Source organism: Camelus dromedarius, chromosome 3 (assembly GCF_036321535.1).
Source record: "Camelus dromedarius isolate mCamDro1 chromosome 3, mCamDro1.pat, whole genome shotgun sequence".
NCBI lineage: Eukaryota > Metazoa > Chordata > Mammalia > Artiodactyla > Camelidae > Camelus > Camelus dromedarius.
Window position 1 is genome coordinate 46,356,917 of NC_087438.1, and position 18,043 is coordinate 46,374,959.

The 18,043-nt window shown below is 36.6% G+C and overlaps 1 protein-coding gene across 4 annotated transcripts in view; it reads left to right on the forward strand.

Annotated features, from left to right (window-relative positions):
• The first annotated feature begins 236 nt into the window (after positions 1-236).
• Positions 237-18,043, forward strand: part of SLC30A5 (solute carrier family 30 member 5) — a 28,286-nt gene continuing 10,479 nt past the window's right edge. The window contains exons 1-6 of one of the 4 annotated variants that reach the window (XM_031446245.2): positions 237-622; positions 8,730-8,852; positions 10,054-10,120; positions 11,488-11,573; positions 14,503-14,590; positions 16,964-17,051. In XM_031446245.2, coding sequence (XP_031302105.2) covers positions 534-622; positions 8,730-8,852; positions 10,054-10,120; positions 11,488-11,573; positions 14,503-14,590; positions 16,964-17,051 — 541 coding nt within the window. In that variant the 5' untranslated portion in view covers positions 237-533. Of the gene's footprint in view, positions 623-1,002; positions 1,307-8,729; positions 8,853-10,053; positions 10,121-11,487; positions 11,574-14,502; positions 14,591-16,963; positions 17,052-18,043 lie in introns of those variants that run through there. The other 3 variants (XM_064481171.1, XM_064481165.1, XM_064481169.1) reach the window with 3 other exon arrangements.

Below are 18,043 nucleotides of genomic sequence, written 5' to 3' on the forward strand. Positions count from 1 at the left end.
AAATTCTATTCAATTTTATCACACGTTGTGCATTTTCCACGCTCCCCTTCTCGGCGCCAGTAGAACCCCCCGTACCCTTGATGGCCTATAGGTGGCGCTGCAGGGACAGGCTAGCGCTCAAACCGCGTCAGTGGAAGGGGCTGATAGAGGGCGAATGTTCGATCCGTAGCCCCGTGGTAGGAGGAGCCTAAGGAAGGGGAAGGGACGGCCAGTGTTGTGTTGTGCGCATGCGCAGGGTCGGGCACTCCCGGGAGAGTGAGGGCTGCTGGGCCTGATGACGTGGCCTGGCGGCGTCCGCTCTGGTGAGCCTTCGGGGAACCCGGCGCCGCCGGAACTGTCCGCGGCCTAGTCGCGACGCGCGTGTGCTCGTGAGCCGGAGCCGGGGACAGCGGCAGCGGCGGCCCGGCATGAGGGGACCCGACGGGGCCGCTGTCATGGGGGAGTGACGCGCCTGCGCCCGCTCTTCCGCGGCCGCGGAGAGACATGAGGAGACCCCGCGGCGGGGGCAGCGGCGGCGGCTCCTGATCCCCGGGATGGAGGAGAAATACGGCGGGGACGTGCTAGCCGGCCCCGGCGGCGGCGGCGGCGGCGGCCTCGGGCCGGTGGACGTGCCCAGCGCTCGGTAAGGGACGGATCGGGCTCCCGCCTCCTAAGCTCGCTCCTCGGCCGCCCGGACGCACCTTCCGCGGCCGCTGCCCAGATCGCTCCGGGTGCGCGCGGGGACCGGCGTCCCTCCGGTTCCGCTGACAGTCCGGAACGCGCTCGTGTGTTCAGCACGCGCCGCGGAGCCCTCCGTCCTCTCTTCCGCGGCTCCCAGGCCGCCGCTAGCTTTCATTGGCTCCGCGGTTGCCCGCTGCAGAATGAATGCTCTGAGATCCAGGAAGGTTCTGCTAGAGTTTCTGGTTTTCGGGGCAGACCGTTAACCTTAGAACCGCCAGCCAATTCACGTGAGAGGTTTTTCTAACCTATGAGGAGCATTTTTGTTGGCTCTTTCTCCCTGAAATAGTAGTTTGATGATACTTAACCTTTCTGACGTCTGCCTGCATAAGTTAGAGGAAGGGTCACCATCATCTCTTCAGCCGAAGAAACCAAAGTACAAACAGATGAACTTTGATGTTCAGGTTTACCCTGCACATAGAGAATTCAGCCTGTCATCTACTTTTCTTTTCCTTTCTTGGCATATTTTATTTTTTACTAAATAAATGTCTGTTCACAGTCAAAAGTTCAAACAGTACGGAAATTCACAGAGTAAAAAGGAAAAATTCCCCTTAACTTTCCCCGCAATGCTCCCACTAACTCCCAAGAGGTAAGTACAGTGACCACTTTCCAATGTGTCCTTCTTGACCTGTCCTAGCTTCTGAGGTAGTGTCAAAGATGCGTAAAATATGGCTCAACAGTTTGGTTGGGACTGGTTTTCACTGACTTTTTTTTAAATGAGGTTAAATTTTTCTTGTTTTTTTTTTTTTTTCCTTGCTCTTGAATACCTCCTTTGAGACTTAGAGATCCTTCTGATGAATTCTTTGGAACTGTAGAAATCGCATTACTAACAATTTTTTGTGTGTGAAAAGGAAAGAACACATAAAATGCTAAAACAGAATTTAAGTCAGCTGCATTTCTGTAGTACAAGTTGAATTTTATAATCTATTTTGAGCAACTCGGTTTTGTAAGAATCAGCAATCAGGTATTATTTACTGAGACATGACAATTAAATGCAATAGGCAATTCTTTTGTAGATTTAATGGAGGGGAAAATGCTGTAAAGGACAGTACCATGTCAGTTGACAAAATGCAGACTGCAGAACTGCGGGCAATAGATTTGAGTATATTCATGTTAAATTTTCTGTAGTTAACCCTATTGATTTTTATAAGAAAATGTCCATGTTTTAAGAAATACAAGTGTTTAGGGGTAAAGAAGCATGATGTATGTGACTTACTCTTAAATAGTTGAGGACAAATGTTAGCCACTATATATAAAAATAGATTTTAAAAAGTTTCTTCTGTATAGCACAGGGAACTATGTTCAGTATCTTGTAATAACCTTTAATGAAGAAAATAGGAAAACGAATATATGGATGTATATGCATGAATGGGACATTCTGCTGTACACCAGAAACTGACACATTATAATTGACTGTACTTCAGTTAAAGAAAAAAATAGTTGAGGGGGAAAAGTCTTTGTGTATTTAGAGAGAGATAATAAGGCCAGCAAGATAATATGTTAACAATTAGAGAATCTAGGTGCAGGGTATTCTATTCTTGCACCTTTTCTGTAAGCTTGTAATTATTTTTAAATAAATAGTTCAAAGTTGTTATTTACTCAAGAGCTTATGATCTTATGTGGTAAACCGTCCTTTGCCATGTTATTTTCGTACTTGCTTAGCAGAGCTGCCCTCCTATTGTAGTTCATTGCAGAGTCAAATTCAACCCAGGATTGGTTGAATTTTGAATAGATTCCAGGTTGCAGGAGTTTTCCTTTATGTCGATTAAAAATTAAATAGTGGTTATAATGTGCCACAAAAACTAATTGACAAATCCTTTAGTTATGGATATTTTTATGCCTGAATTCACAAATATGAATTGTTTTAAGTGTTTCTATGTTGGTTTCAATAAGTCCTCTTTGCAGGACAGGCCAGAGGGTGACAGCAGACATTGGCTGAGCACTTCCTGTGTTCCAGGTACTTTGAGTGCAGCGTTTCACTTAATCCTTAAAACAGTGCCACAGACTCAGTAGTTGTGTCCCTTACTCACAAACCAGGAAACTAAGTCATAGAAAGGTTAAATAATTTTCCCAAGGTCACACACCTAATAACTGAACTGGGATTCAGTTACCCTAAGCCCCATGCATAGGTCCTTCTACTCAGTAGACTCTTAAATATTTATTGAATGAATCAAACTTGACTTAACACACACGCACTGATTTTGTTTTTTAACTGGAGAACTGTGAGCTACTGCAGTGGGCAAAGCCCAAGAAGCAGTTTGAACCCAAAACCAAATTTCAGTAATTCCATGTTTAAAGAACCAGAGATTTTTCTGACCCTTCAAAGAAAAGACCAGTGATACCTTTGATGAGACTAACTAATGGCAAGTAATGATTTAGAAGTTGGGGAGGTGGATTGGATCCCCCTAAATTGCCCAAAGGGTCAGTGAGTAGGTCAGGAGCCACTGCCCACGTTTAAGAGCCTCCTTTCATCACCCCCTAGCTCTCCCCCAATAGTATATTTCCCTCCACAGCATGAACTTAGAATGTGTACTTCTTAGTATATGGTTACTTGACCTAGCTAGTGTTTTGTCTTTAGCACAACAGGAAGACTTCATTAACTGAGACTTTAAAAATCAAAGTATTCATCTTTTAGCTAAATGTTAAAATAATTTTCCTAATTTAATAATAATAATAACAAAAGAGCTTCAATATGTATTAGATGAAAAGTCACATAGCAATATCAAAATATGTGTACAATTGTGAATACATGAATGTATCTAAAATACAGGTGTGTCCATACATGGTGATGCAAAGGAAAACGTTTCGGTGTCCCCAGTTGGTCACCTATGAAGAGGAAATTGGGAATGATTTTATTTAAAACTTTTATAACAACCAGCTATTCAAGAATTACTTTTATAATCTGTTTTTTAGCCGAAAGAGAATAGTGTCAGAAAGGTCATAATAGTAATATATCATCAAGAAGTATTTTTCACAATGTTCCATATGACTGAATCTTGCTATTGAAGTGCCAAATTTTTGAGTTTTGTTAATACTTTAAATAAAAATTATCTAGAAATAATTTTACATATTGCTCCATCTCCTTAAAACAAGTATATTAAATATAATTTACCTTTTTCTTGATGACTTCTGATCATTATGAGCATAATCTTGTGAACTGAGCTTTCTTCAAAAGTTCTTCCTAGTTCTAGTGTTCTGCATATGCTGCTCTCTGTATTTTTAAATTCTCCCTCCCTTTCCTTGCTTCATAATTCCTGCTTAGTCTTTTTTTAAAAATTGAAGTATAGTTGATTTACAGTGTTGTGTTAATTTCAGGTGTACAGCAAAGTGATTCAGTTAAAACATGTATATGTTCTTTTTCAGGTTCTTTTCCATTATAGTTTATTACGAGGTATTGAATATAGTTCCCTGTGCTGAACAGTAGGACCTTGTTGTTTATCTATTTTTTTTACAGTATATATAGTAGTGTGTATCTGTTAATCCCAAACTTCTAATTGATCCTTCCCACCCCTCTTGCCCCTTTGGTAACTGCAGATTTGTTTTTTATGTCTATGAGTCTGTTTCTGTTTTGTAAATAAATTCATTTGTATCATTTTTTTTAATTCCACATATAAATGATATCATATGATATTTGTCTTTGTCTGACTTACTTCACTTAGTATGATAATCTCTAAGTTCATCCATGTTGCTAAACATGGCATTATTCCATTCTTTTTTATAGCTGAGTAATACTCCACCATATACACATACATCTTTATGCAGTAGTCTGTCGATGGACACTTAGGTTGTTTCCATGTCTTGGCTATTGTAAGTAGTGCCACTTTGAACATTGGGGCGTGTTTGTCTTTTTGAATTAGAGTTCCCTCAGGATATATGCCCAGGAGTAGGATTGCTGGATCATAGGGTAAGTCTATTTTTAGTTTTTTAAAGAACCTCCATAGTGTTCTCCATAGTGGCTGCACCAACTTACATTCCAGCCAACAGTGAAGGGGGGGGGGTCCCCTTTTCTCCACATCCTCTCCAGCATTTATTATTTGAAGACTTTTTAATGGTGGCCTGACTAGTGTGAAGTGATAACTCATTACAGTTTTGATTTGCATTTCTCTAATAATTAGTGGATGTTGAACATCTTTTCACGTGCCTGTTGGCCATCTGTATGTGTTTTTTGGAGAAATGTCTGTTTAGGTCTTATGCCCATTTTTTGATTGGGTTTTTCCTACTTAGCCTTTAATATACATGTATGCATCTCAGACTCTGAAGACGACCTTCGCTTCCCTAGTTAAAATACTTGCTTCCACATATATTTCCTTAGAACTCTGTTGCTTACCTAGGTCTCATAAATAGTTGTTTCTTGCTTATCTTTCTGAGACCTCAAACTCCTTGAGGGCAGGGCCTCTATTAAGCATTTAGTTTCTTGGATGGCACCCAGAAATGCATTTAGTTGTAAGTAACCAAACTAAGAGAGCTTTAAACAACTACAGATATATTCTTACATAAAAGAGACCAGAGGTTACTTGTATCTGTTCAGCCCTTCAGTGGTATCGCTCTGTACCACATTCTTGGTCTTTGCTCTCTGTCATCCCAAGTATAGCTCTCATATTCAGGCGTATTATAAAATGGTAACCCTTTTAGAGAATGTGAACACTTAGATAACATTTTTAAGATAAAAGTCCTCCTTTGAAGTCAGAGAGAACGCACAGCTATTTCCAGCTGCCTCGGGCCCTTTTATCAGGAAGAGGGAAGGCTGTTTTACCTGAGGGCCTCTTGAGCCACAAATGGCCCCTGACTCTGTAAGTGAGCAGAGAGTATTTGAAGAATGGCTTCATAGCCCTATGAAGGATGTCCTAGGCTCTTCGCTGACATCAGGAATTTCTAGACTGCTGTGATTTTTAATGTACCTCTGTCTGTTTTCCTGGTCTTTGCTTTTTCCCTCTCTGTCTTGTTGACAGTGTTCTTTGTGTCCTTGCTTCTGTCCTGCTGCCTTCTTCTCCCACCTAGTAAAGAACTTAAGGAGTAAAGCACTTAAAGTTTTGAACTTCCCTCTCTGCTTGATGTCTTTCTTTTCCTTCATTCTACATGCGTGGCTGAGTTGATGATAGTTTAAATTGCCAGCAGCTCGCGTGCCAGCCGTGTGCTGTGTTACTGTACTACCTGTATTGCTGTGCTAGGTATTACTGCATCACTCAGTGTAATTGCAGAGTTAGCGCTCTTTCATTTAGTAAACATTTGCTGAGCACGTATTATGCAAGTCCCTGTGTTAAGAACTGAATAAACAAAACGTTTCTAGCTCAAGTAGTACTTTTATTGGCTAATTATGAATTACTGCCATGACTAGAGTGTTTAATTTGCATTGATATAGTTAAATTTGCTTCAGTTTATATGACTTTTTTCTCTCGCTTAAATGGGCCAAAATCTAAATTAATCTTAGGTTTTAATACGCATTTTGTCTTTCATATTTAAAGATGATTTTACTGTTCGTGTGAGCCAGTGTGAATGTATAATTGGGAACAGTTTAGAAGATGGGAACCCTCAAAGCCTTTTGGTTGAACTTTGATTTTCTGTGTGACATATTAAAAGAGCATGCTTAAGAGACGTGGGCTTGATGCTAGCTAACTCTGTGGGCTTCAACTTCCAAGCCTATGACATGAGAGGAATTGGGCTAGAGGATCTCTAAGGTGTTTTTCAGCTCTTAATGTTAGTGTTCTATTTTTTCTAGCACATATACATTTACTTTCATACCTAGAAAATTGCTAGAGATTTGGTAGATTTTGCATATTGTCCTGTGTGTTTTCAGCCAGTCTACAGACAATCCAGAAACAAAATACACTTGGTCTCATAAATTTTATTATTTTCTCCATTACTCCTTTTTTCATTGACATATACTCACAGTAAAATGCATAGATTTTAAAGGTACTAATTTGCATTTTTCACAAATGTATACCCATATGACTTTCAGCACAATCAAGCTATAAAACATTTTTATCACCCCAGAAAATCTAGTTGATCTTTTAAACAGAAATTTCAGTGAAGTTTATACTGTTCTACAAGTGGATTAAGTAGGAACTTCTGTGCTTTAGGATTTGACTTTCATTATTCCACAATAACATTTTTATTAGCTTCTTGGTGATTAATGATCACAATGTTAAAACCACCAGATTATGTTCATGATAAAAAAAATCCACTTCGTTCCAAATCTGACTTTATTTAATTTAGTATGATATTACTTGGACTAAAACAGAAAGGAGCCATTCAGATGGTGAAGATGTTGGAACTGCTGAGATTCATTCTTTCAGGGACCGAAATTTATTTTAATAGTTGCATCAAAATCTCCCTAAAATATATATTTCTGTGCCTTCCTAATCAGATTACTGTTTGTTGATTCAGTGCCATGGTACTCAATGATTCACATTCATCAATTTTTATATCATTCTACATACATTGATACCACTGTGTACCAAATTGTTTTAACTCTACTGTTTGAATGACAGGTTTCCTTTAAACATCCGTGTTTATTTTTTTGAATTTTTCTCCCATTAGTAGAGAAATTCCTGCCAGTGTGCTGATCTTGGACATCCCTTGTACCTCCTTTTTAATTTATTAACAACTGTTAGAGGTAAACTTAAAAAGCAGTCTCCTGAATGACTTGCAAAGATGATCTGTTAGGTTAGGGGAAGAAATATTAGAATTTCTCAACTTTTTATCTCATTCTTTTTCATTTCTAATTTGTGTATGTTTTATAATATATAATAATATCAGTACAGTAGTATATGTTCTTTATTTACAAATAAATAATGGGTTTCACCTGCAGAATTGTTTTTATTACTCGACGTATATGATCAAAGATGACTACCAGTCTAGAAAACTGAGATGATTTCTTCTCTGTTTTCTAGCTACTTTTTCAGGAGCTCCTTTTTCCTTTCTTTTTATGGCAACCTAATTTTTTCATGGATGCACTATTCTTTCTTACCAAAGAATATTATGGTTTTTGTTGTTTTCTGCTATTTTCTATGATCTCTATATCTTTTACATTTCTTGGTTGTTTTTGTTTGTTTGGTCTCTTATATTATAGGCTTATCTTAAGGGATTGGTTATCCATATTTGGCCATTCATATTTGAGTGAGCCCTAAAAAGCTGGTTAGAAAACCTGTATGGGGCTTGTCCCCTAGTGGGCTTCTCCAAAGAAGGGATCTCCTGCTGGGAGATTGAAGCTTGGCTCTTAGGATGTTAGAGGTAAATGAGGGAACGCAAGTAGGGTGTGGTTAAGAAGAGAAGCTTCCTTTTAATCTCCATGATTTTCATCCAACACCTCATCCCTCCTTTCCCCTTTGTCTTATGTCTAGACCTCTCCAGAGGCTAAGCTTCACATGTCCTGTCATGATTGAGGAGGGATGGTTGCCTGGCTGTGCTGGATGGGAATCTGGGGACCTAACTACCTGGAAGACTTCCTAATGGTCCTTCTCTTTTCAGCTCTCCACGCCCTTTCTGAGCTGCTCAGATTCCTGAGCCTTTTCAGGACTTCTAGGTCAGGTCATTGACTTAATCTGTGATTCTCACTGCAGTCACTTAGGGAAAAGAGGCAAACCTAAGGCATTTACCATTCCTCCCTACCTTTCAGTACTGTGGTCTTCTCATTTCATGGCAGATAGAGTTTGGTTTCTGTTTTCATTCTCTTTGTTTGGATTAATTGTTTAATTGTTTAAAAAGTACATTATAAAATAGTTGAGGCAACTCAGTTAACCAAGAACATTTTTATTTTAGTTTGGCCTTTTTTTAACAGACTGTGTCTATACATAATATGTTCATAGACATACAATGAAAAGAATCTAGAAGTATATATCATAGTGTTAATGGTAGTTATCACATGGATGGTGAGTTGTTTGAGTTTTTGCTTCATTTTTTGTTTATATTTATGGTTTTACCCCTATTGCTTGTATAGTAAGAAAAAAACAAAGATTACAGAATTCCTTGTGATTCCAATGATACTGAAACTTGTTTCTGTTTTTACTTTTCAGATTAACGAAATATATTGTGTTACTGTGTTTCACTAAACTTTTGAAGGCTGTGGGACTTTTTGAATCATATGATCTCCTAAAAGTAGTTCACATTGTTCAGTTCATTTTTATATTAAAACTTGGGTGAGTATGTGGTTCTTCTTTTCCTTAATGCTTTTTAACTTCTTTGAAAATCCTCTTTAAGCTGAATATGTTTAGGAAATGTTACATAGAATATTTTGTGCAATTTATTCCTCCTGACAGATACATCATAAAATATTTTTTAAAAGAATATCTAAGGTTAGAGGTACAAAGAGACTGGGGGAAAAAAAAAGGTTTGTCATACTCTGTTAGCTTGCCAAAATATAGACTTTTACTTTAGTTTGTGTTAATGAGGCTTTTTTTCAGATTCTGATAACATCTGGCTTAATAGAAGATAGCTGGACTCTCATATCTGCATCAGCATTCAGTCTGTTACAGTATCTCACATGAACCAGCCTCTGAAAAGCTCCACTCTGTACCCCTGAGAGAATAAGAGTGAAAAGGGCAAATAATATCTTAATATGTCTATAAAAATAGTTGGACCTCACAGCTCCCTGAAAGGGTCTCAGGGGCCCTCAGGATTCGCAGACCATATTATTGGTGCAGTCTGGTCTTCCAGCAGGCATAGACTATTACCTGAGACTTATCTTGGCACAGATGTCTCTTATTTTCCAAGTTCAGACATGCTGGGCTGTGTTCACCACAGGTTCCTTTCACAGTACAGGGTCCTCATATAGTATAAATTTTACATTCTGTATATCTTAAGAAATTCTCTCTAAATAAAGCTTCTCTGGACCTTGAGATTGATAGTGACCACCTTCTGTATTAATAAGAATCTGTTAGACTCCTGGAGGTATAATTGTAGTAATTATGGGGAGTGATTCTTGACAAGGAGATTTTAAGTACCAGTTGTACATATTTTTATATAACTATTTTGGCAATGTGAAAGGTAGGGATATATGATTAGTACTTTATTCATTCCTATTTCAAAATTTGTTATTACTGAATTTTGGAGAATATAGGAATTATTTTCTTTGGTATTTCAAAGTGTGAAAAAATGTGGAGACTTCTTTTCTCTTGTGGCTTGTAAACCAATTCTGGAGGCAGTTAGAAAAGAAAGAAGAATTCCCAAGGTGTTGCAGTGGAAGCCTTATTAAAATAAGTGTTGTTCTCTGATATTATTTCTTTAGAGGCTGACATACCCTTCAAGTTCTAGTATATTTGTTTAGATGTCTTTACTTAAAGCCACACCTTGTATATAAGATTGATTAATATTAATATATTAATGTTTCAATATTCACAGGACTGCATTTTTTATGGTTTTGTTTCAAAAGCCTTTTTCTTCTGGGAAAACTATTACCAAACACCAGGTGAGTTTTTTGCAGAATCCTTTTGTCCTAGTAGCTTCTTACCCGGTGGGCCGGGAGACAATGCTCTTTCCTTGATCAGGGTTACTTAATGAATGATTTTAGGTGCACAGCAGAACGCTTCCAAAGTTAGCTTGCTCTTGGCTTAATCTTTTCAGAACTGAGGCTTCAAGAGTAAACTATCAAGTCCTAAGATGATGGAATGTTTAAAATGGAATGTAGAGGAGGGTAGAACATTTTTAAAGCATGCATATAATTATTTTCTTTAATACAGGATCCATACTCTGGAAGAGTTACAAATCCCACATGTAGACATGCCCAAGAGCCTAATATAAATGTCACTGAGAAGCAGATAAAACATAGAGGTTAAGAATGAGGCCTCTGGAGTCAGACAAATTCATGTTTGTTCTCCTTACTAACACTTACTTTGAGCAATTTACTTAATTCCTCTACCTTCCTTTTCTCACCTGTAAAATGGAGATAACACCTTCCTAATGGAGCTGTGAGGAATAAATGAATTAAAACATGTAAAGTTCTTAAAATAGTAAAATAGTGCCTGGCATACAGAGAATATGCAATACGTATTAGCTGTCACCCTGATCATCATTATTCCCTTTAAGTATCTGAGCTTGAACCTGCATATCAGAAGTGTCCTGCATTCTGCATAATCATCTCACAGTACCACCTCTTTGGACAGTAGTTTTACACTACTACATGTTTGCTTTATGCCACAACTTAGAAACCTGTGCCATGATTTTTTTTTTATTAGAATGACAAATTTAAGTACCTCTGTTTCAGAGACCAAAAATTTTTTTTTCAAATGAAGAGGGGGAGGGTATAGCTCAAGTGGTAGAGCACATGCTTAGCATTCACAAGGTCCTGGGTTCAAACCCCAGTACCTCCTCTAAAAATAAATAAAAATACATAAATAAATAAACCTAGTTACCTTCCCTCCCAAAAAATCAAATGAGATTAATATTTTAAACCCTGTCTTAGTTTTTTTCCCCCTCTTTTCAAGTAATTGAAAAATTGAATATTCCTGCTGAGAAGAATTTAAAGACTAAAACATTATGTTCCTAGCAAACTTGTGAGAACTAGTATACAAAACAGAGAAAATTGTACTCTGTAGAAAAAGATTTCAAGATCTAACATCAGACAAGAATATAAAAAATGGAAAACAATACTATCTTGCAAATCTAGATTTAGTCAAGGGGTCTTAATACTATTTTTCATTTCAAAATATGTAGTTATTTAGCCTTTAAAATATCTAACTGTTCCCATCATCTTTCCCTATGTGTTTTATTTAAGATTTTGAGATATTTAGCAAAACGTATGACTGAAATTTTTTATTTTTTTGTTTCCATTTTTAGTGGATCAAAATATTTAAACATGCAGTTGCTGGATGTATCATTTCACTTTTGTGGTTTTTTGGCCTCACTCTTTGTGGACCATTAAGGTAAATAAAAATGCATATTTTGAATGTTTGTTTATATTTCTTCACTTTGGATATTAGTTTGTGCCATTATGTTTTATATCAAATATTTGTGTTTATTATGTACAAATGCTTCTTTCACTTCTGTAACATTGGGTACAACTCAACAAGTATATTTGTACTGAGAGCCTGTTTAGTTTGTGGACTAGTTCTTTGGTGAATGCAATTAATATATTGGTTATGATCTATCATAGATACTTTACTAGGGTCCAAACAGTTTCAGAAAAATTTTAGCTTCAGTGGCTTTTTTATTATTCATTGGTGATCTCTTTTAGTGGCTGATTTTAGAAACAAAAAATCTGAAATGGCAAATAAAATCAAACAATAAGGAGAAGAGCAAAAACATTTTGAAATGCTTTTATTCCCCACCTACAACTCGGAAAATCCTCTACTACCCACAGAAACTATTTGAAAGATAGGATTATAAACAAATGTCTTGGGAATAGTGTGTCAATCATCAGATTAAAGATGAGTTAACTCTCATTTCATATTTCCGTAAATCTATATAGAATGATCTTTTCTTTTTTTAAGAGTGATCTTTTTATGTAAATGGTTCAGTTGTGGGGTGGGGAGTGCTTTAGGGTTATTTAATAGGAATTATAACATGTGCAACTGTGCTTATGCATTCTTGTAATATTTCTCTGTGTCTAAATGTCTCTAAACTTACTGAGTAAATGTGTAAGAAAAAGTACATTGCCATTGATGAAGGGGGAATATGGGGACAAGAAGTAAGGAGTAAGATGGAGGATGTTCTAAAGAATCTCACTCCAAATAGTAGGGTGGACAGAGGAGAAAGTGATCAGTGGGAAGTGCTTTGTGTAAAGCCCTTTCCCCTCTCCCAACCAATAGAATAGCTCTGGGTTTTGGGTCCCTGTTGCTTGTTTACCCTGTACTTTGTCAAATGCGAAGTATGTATGATTCCAGTGTCACATCCCTGTCTGTGACAGCAACAGCATCCTGGAGTGGTGGGAAAGCTGGCTGGAATTTCTCAGCTTGGGAAAAGCTCTTTCAGCTTATGCTTGAGTATGACTGAGAGGTAGTATTGCTTATCATCTCTAATATTTTTAATTTCTTATTCATGAAGTGTTGTTTTGGTCTATGTGTGTGTTACTAAATCACTGTCCCTACGTGTTAGGATAAGGAAGGAGAGGGAAAATTGTTAAATTCTTACTTGGCTCTTTCGTCATCTGCTTCTGCCCTCATAACCCCTCACTACCACCAGCTCCTCTGCCAACATGGCCCCACTCATTCCTTTACTAAAATCATCATTCAGTTTCTTAATTAGACTCCTTTGGTGTTTCATAGCCTGTCTTATTTTCGGTTAGTAACATTCTGCTGATATATTTATTTTTTAAAATTGTAATCTCCCACATACTAATAGAACTAAAGTTATCATTGCTGTTTTCTCATTACAGACTATTGAGTAATGAGGAAAAATGAAAAATTTTTTAATGAGCAGCTAAAAAATATGTTACCATGTAGATCCTATAAGCTCCCTTTGGCTGGTGATTATGTGTTTAAATTTTTTTAATGTTACATATATAAAAGAATAAATATAAATTAATATGTTTAAATAATAAGATGACTATTCATGTATTAACATACAGTCCCCCAAATAAAGCCTTACCAATACCTTTGAAGCTCTGTGCATCCCCTTCCTGATTGTACCCCCTCTCCCTCTACCATTGGATGTAACCAGCATCTTAGTTTTGTTTTTCATTCTTTTGGTTTTCTTTTCCATATATGTACATATTTCTTTTTTAATGTTTAACTTTGCAAGTTATTTATTTGCAGGTATTTATCTGCAGCATACTTTTTCTATTCAGTAATTTTTTTTCCCATGTCAGAACAGCTTTTATTGAGATCATGGTGTGCACACTGCAGCCTCCCATCGACCTGGCCTGGGGCTCGGGCCCCTGAGTCACCTGCTGAGCGTGGGGGCTGGCCCTCCCCGAGGGATGTCCCTGGGCTCCTCAGTCCATTCAGTATTATGTTTGAGATTTGCCCATTTTAATGTGTGTAGTATATATGTAGTTCATTCACATACCATAAAATATAATTCACATACCATTAAAATTCACTCTTTTTGTCTTAATCCGTTTGGACTGCTATAACAGAAATACTGTGGACTAGGTGACTTATAAAAAATACAAATGTATTTCTCATAGTTCTGGAGGCTAGGAAGACCAAGGTGAAGCAGATTCAGTGTCTGGTGACTGATCTTTTTTTGGTTCATAGACAGCTATCTTGTCTCTTCGCTGTAACCTCACGTGGCAGAAGGGGCAAGGGAGCTCTCTGTGGTCTCTTAAGGCACTAATCCCATCATGATGTGAGGGCTTCACCCTCATGACCTAAGCACCTCCCAAAGGTGCTCCATACCTCTAATACCATCACTTTGTGGACTAGGTTCAATGTATGAATTGGAGGGAGAAGAGGACCCAAACATTGTCTATAAAGTATACAGTTCTATATTTCTTAGAATATTCATAGAATTGCATTCATTTTTACCACTGTGTAGGAGTCGAGTGGATATACTCTAAGTTATATTATCCATTCTCTCTTCAGTGGGCATTTAGATTGTTTCCAGTCTGGGGCTACTGCAGACAATGCTGATGTCTTATAAGTGTGTCCTGGTACAAGTATACAAGAAATCTGTATGATATAAGTAGTATAAGTAGTATCCTACAAATCGTATTATTGGATATTTGTAGCTTCAACCTTTCTAAGGTAGATAATGCCAAAATGTTTTCCAAAACAGTTGTAACTATCTACTTTTCCTGTAATGTTCTATGAAATCAAGGGGAAAAATTTATTTTCTCTTACTTTAGTTAAATTCATGCTTCCTGATAAAGATCAGATATATTTCATGAATGATAATGTTTTATTTTTGTAGGACTTTGCTGCTATTCGAACACAGTGATATTGTTGTCATCTCACTGCTCAGTGTTTTGTTCACTAGTTCTGGAGGAGGACCAGCAAAGGTAGAATTTTCCATTATTAGTTACTTGAAAATTGAAAGTATAAATGTAAAATACTATCCAAGGCAATAAATAGTATCCTTTACCATTTAAAAGAATGCAGGGGCTTTTTCTGCTAATTATAAATTTTTCTCACAAATGTTTTATTTTTACTTTTTATTTTGAAATCATTATACATTCCCAGGAAGCTGCACATATAGTACAGAGAGGTCCTTGTGCACTTCCCTTAGTTTCAAAAGTAACTTCTTAACCCAACTCAAGTATGCTGTCAAAACCAAGAAATTGACATTGGTACAATCCATAGCCCTTATTCAGATTTCACCAGTTTTACATCCACTCTTATGTGTGTATTTGTTTATGTGTATAGATTTGTGTAACCATCACCACAATCAAGATACATAACTGACTAATCACCACAAACATCTTCATGTTTCTTCATACCCGATTCCCTCCCCTACCTCATTCTTAACTCCTATACATCATTTTTGGAAAATACATACCTAAGAACTTACTATATTTAAAGTCTGGTGAATATTTTGCCAGCTTGGAAACTCTGTTCATCCTACATAATTTAAGCATTAGTTTCTTTTTGGTAAGTGCATCACCAGTCTGCAATTATAAATTCTTACAGCTACAGTAATTTTATTTACCAAATTAAATGCTTCCAGTGTGTGATGCACTGTCCTAGTTATAGAGAAAAGGAGAAATAAAGGTAAATAAGGTAAAATAGTCTCATTCTGAAAGGGTCTTTCAGACTAAGTGTTGGAGGCAGATGAATAAAATAAAGTAACATGCCAAATAGAGCAGAGTGTATCTAGGCAGCCTGTAGATTTCAAATTGGATCATGGATATTCAAGTATATGCTACTATTTAATCTTTCCCCCTTACTCACTGAGTGCTCCAAAATAAATGTCAAGTGGATTAAAGATTTTTGTGGTTAAAAAAAAAAAGATATTTGTAAAAACATAGAGTAATATATAGATAGATGATTAATCTATGGGCAGAGAACTTTCCGAGCAGACAAGCCATGGGGAAAAAAAATCACAAAGGGAAAACCCAGTACATTTGACTTCATAATGATTACAAACTTCCATGTAACAGAAATTATTGTGCTAACAACAAACTAATAACAGTAACAAATTGCCACAAATAAAAGTTTTACATTTCTTTTAAAATATAATCACTCAAATCAGTTAACAAAATGCTTAAGATCTTCAACAGAAATAAGCAAAGGACAGGGAAAGACAACTCACAAGAGAAATACAAATGATTTTCAAACATTAAACAAAAATTTTGCTGCACTAATAATCAGAAAGGAGAGTACAGATCTTGCATCTCTTCTCTTTAGTGTCAGTAACGAATCTAGGCATCTGACAAGGTCTGTAATTTTTATTTTTTCCTCAGTTCTGACTCTGAAGCACTGCAGAATTCTCATTTGCCCTCTTTGTTATCAAAAGATTAAATTATATTCTCCATATTTGGGTATTGTTAATGTTACCGTATCCTGATCCAATGAAAATGATGAAATTTTAAATTGTGTGGTTTATGTATACTGACTTTAGTCAGAATACCTACCACATTAATAGAGAATTTATCAAGTGTAGTAATCATGTAATGAATAAACTAGATTAATCGTTTTTCATTTAAAATATTTACTTTATGGAAGTATCTGGTGTTACACCTGTAAATTTGTAAGTAGGGACTGTGTAAATAATGCTTTTTAGATTGCTTCTGTACCCCAAATTCTGAAATATTTGCATAAACCTTGCTAGTATGTTCTTTCTATAATTTTCTTTTGTCACACTCCTTTCCCTGAAATGAGAACGTAAGTTTATCAGCTTTTAAGTGCCTTATACCTTTACTGGATATTAGAAATGGCTTTGCTGATTTTCTTAACATGCCTTCTTAGTTCTTTTATCCTAGAAGAGTGGTAACTAGAATATTGATATTACTGTAAATCAACTGTCTTCTCTATCACTTGCATGTTGTAGAATAAAATAAGTCACTACTAATTATTCCTTAGCTAATTGGGTTTTTCAAACAGAAGCAAAGTAACATTTAAGATTAGTTCTGTGGGCATTTAATGGTTTGTGTATGGTAACATGCCTATCCATATTAGCAAGGAGACAGTTGGAAGTTGTCATTAATATATGTTTTAAGTGCCCTTAAAATATCCTGCAAAATTTGTTGGAGCTCTTTACTTATCTTAACTGTTAATACTGTAAATTTGTATTATATAGTATAAGGCCTTTAATGTCGTGTTATTTTTTTCTTTAAATATTTATTTGAAAAAATTTTTCTTTAGCATTTGTATAGTTGTAGTCTTAAAAATTAACTCTTGAAATAGCCACTTAGTATTATTCTCTTCATTTTCAGACAAGGGGGGCTGCTTTTTTCATAATTGCTGTGATCTGCCTATTGCTTTTCGACAATGATGATCTCATGGCTAAAATGGCTGAACATCGTATCCTTTTGCAAAAGATCTGAGTTTTTTAGTCTGGCAGAAAAATAGAAGACTGGCAGAATGGGAAATGAAGGTATGACTGAATTAAACCGATCGATCATGAATGAAACTCTCATAGATTAATGTAGGTATTCTAAACAGGGATTCAAATAATGAATAAATCCATTCTAAATTAAGTATCGTATAGCATCTCAATGTCTTTTCAGCACCCTAAGTTTTCAGAAATTTAGGGATAATGAAAGAGTATTTTGGAATGTCCTCGTGCTTTTAAAAAAAAAAAAGACTTACCACTCAAACAAAATCAGTCTCTTTGCTCCCTTCTGATTTAACAGTTTAAATGCTCCCTTTAGAAGTCAGTGGGAACTATTAAATACAAACTTTTGAGATTAAATGAAAACCCTTGGCATCTTCTTGCCTGAAAGAAAAAGTTCTAATTCCTTAATCTGGTATTCACTCTCCTCCTCTAAATTCCACCTCAGCCACCACTCTTCTCTTAGGTAACCCCAGTTTTCCAATCAAATATGTCTACTCATTTTCCTCTACAGACATACCTTGTTCTTTCCTATCCACATACCTTTGCCCACTCCATTTAGCAGAACTGAGATCATCAGTTTTGATTCTTCTGCTTCGTGATACTGCCCTAAAACTGCCCAGTTTACTTTGTTACAATGAAAAAGGATGGCATGACTTTGCAGAACTCCAGGTTGATTGTTAGACAACTGTTGCCACACTATCCTCTTTTGCTTGCTGCTTGCTTTGCTGAGGCTTATGTGGTCAGTGATTTAGAAATAGATTTAGGACTGCTTTGACACACCATTCCAAAAGGTCATCCTTAATTCCATTGGATAGGAGTGGTCTAAGGAGGTTCTTTGCTCTTGTCCCTTGTCCTACTTATAGTATGTATGCCTGTGTCTTTTGGAGGTTGTGTACTAAAATTTAACAACTGTGTCTTAAGTGCTATTGTAATTGTTTTGGAGACATCAGAAGAAGTA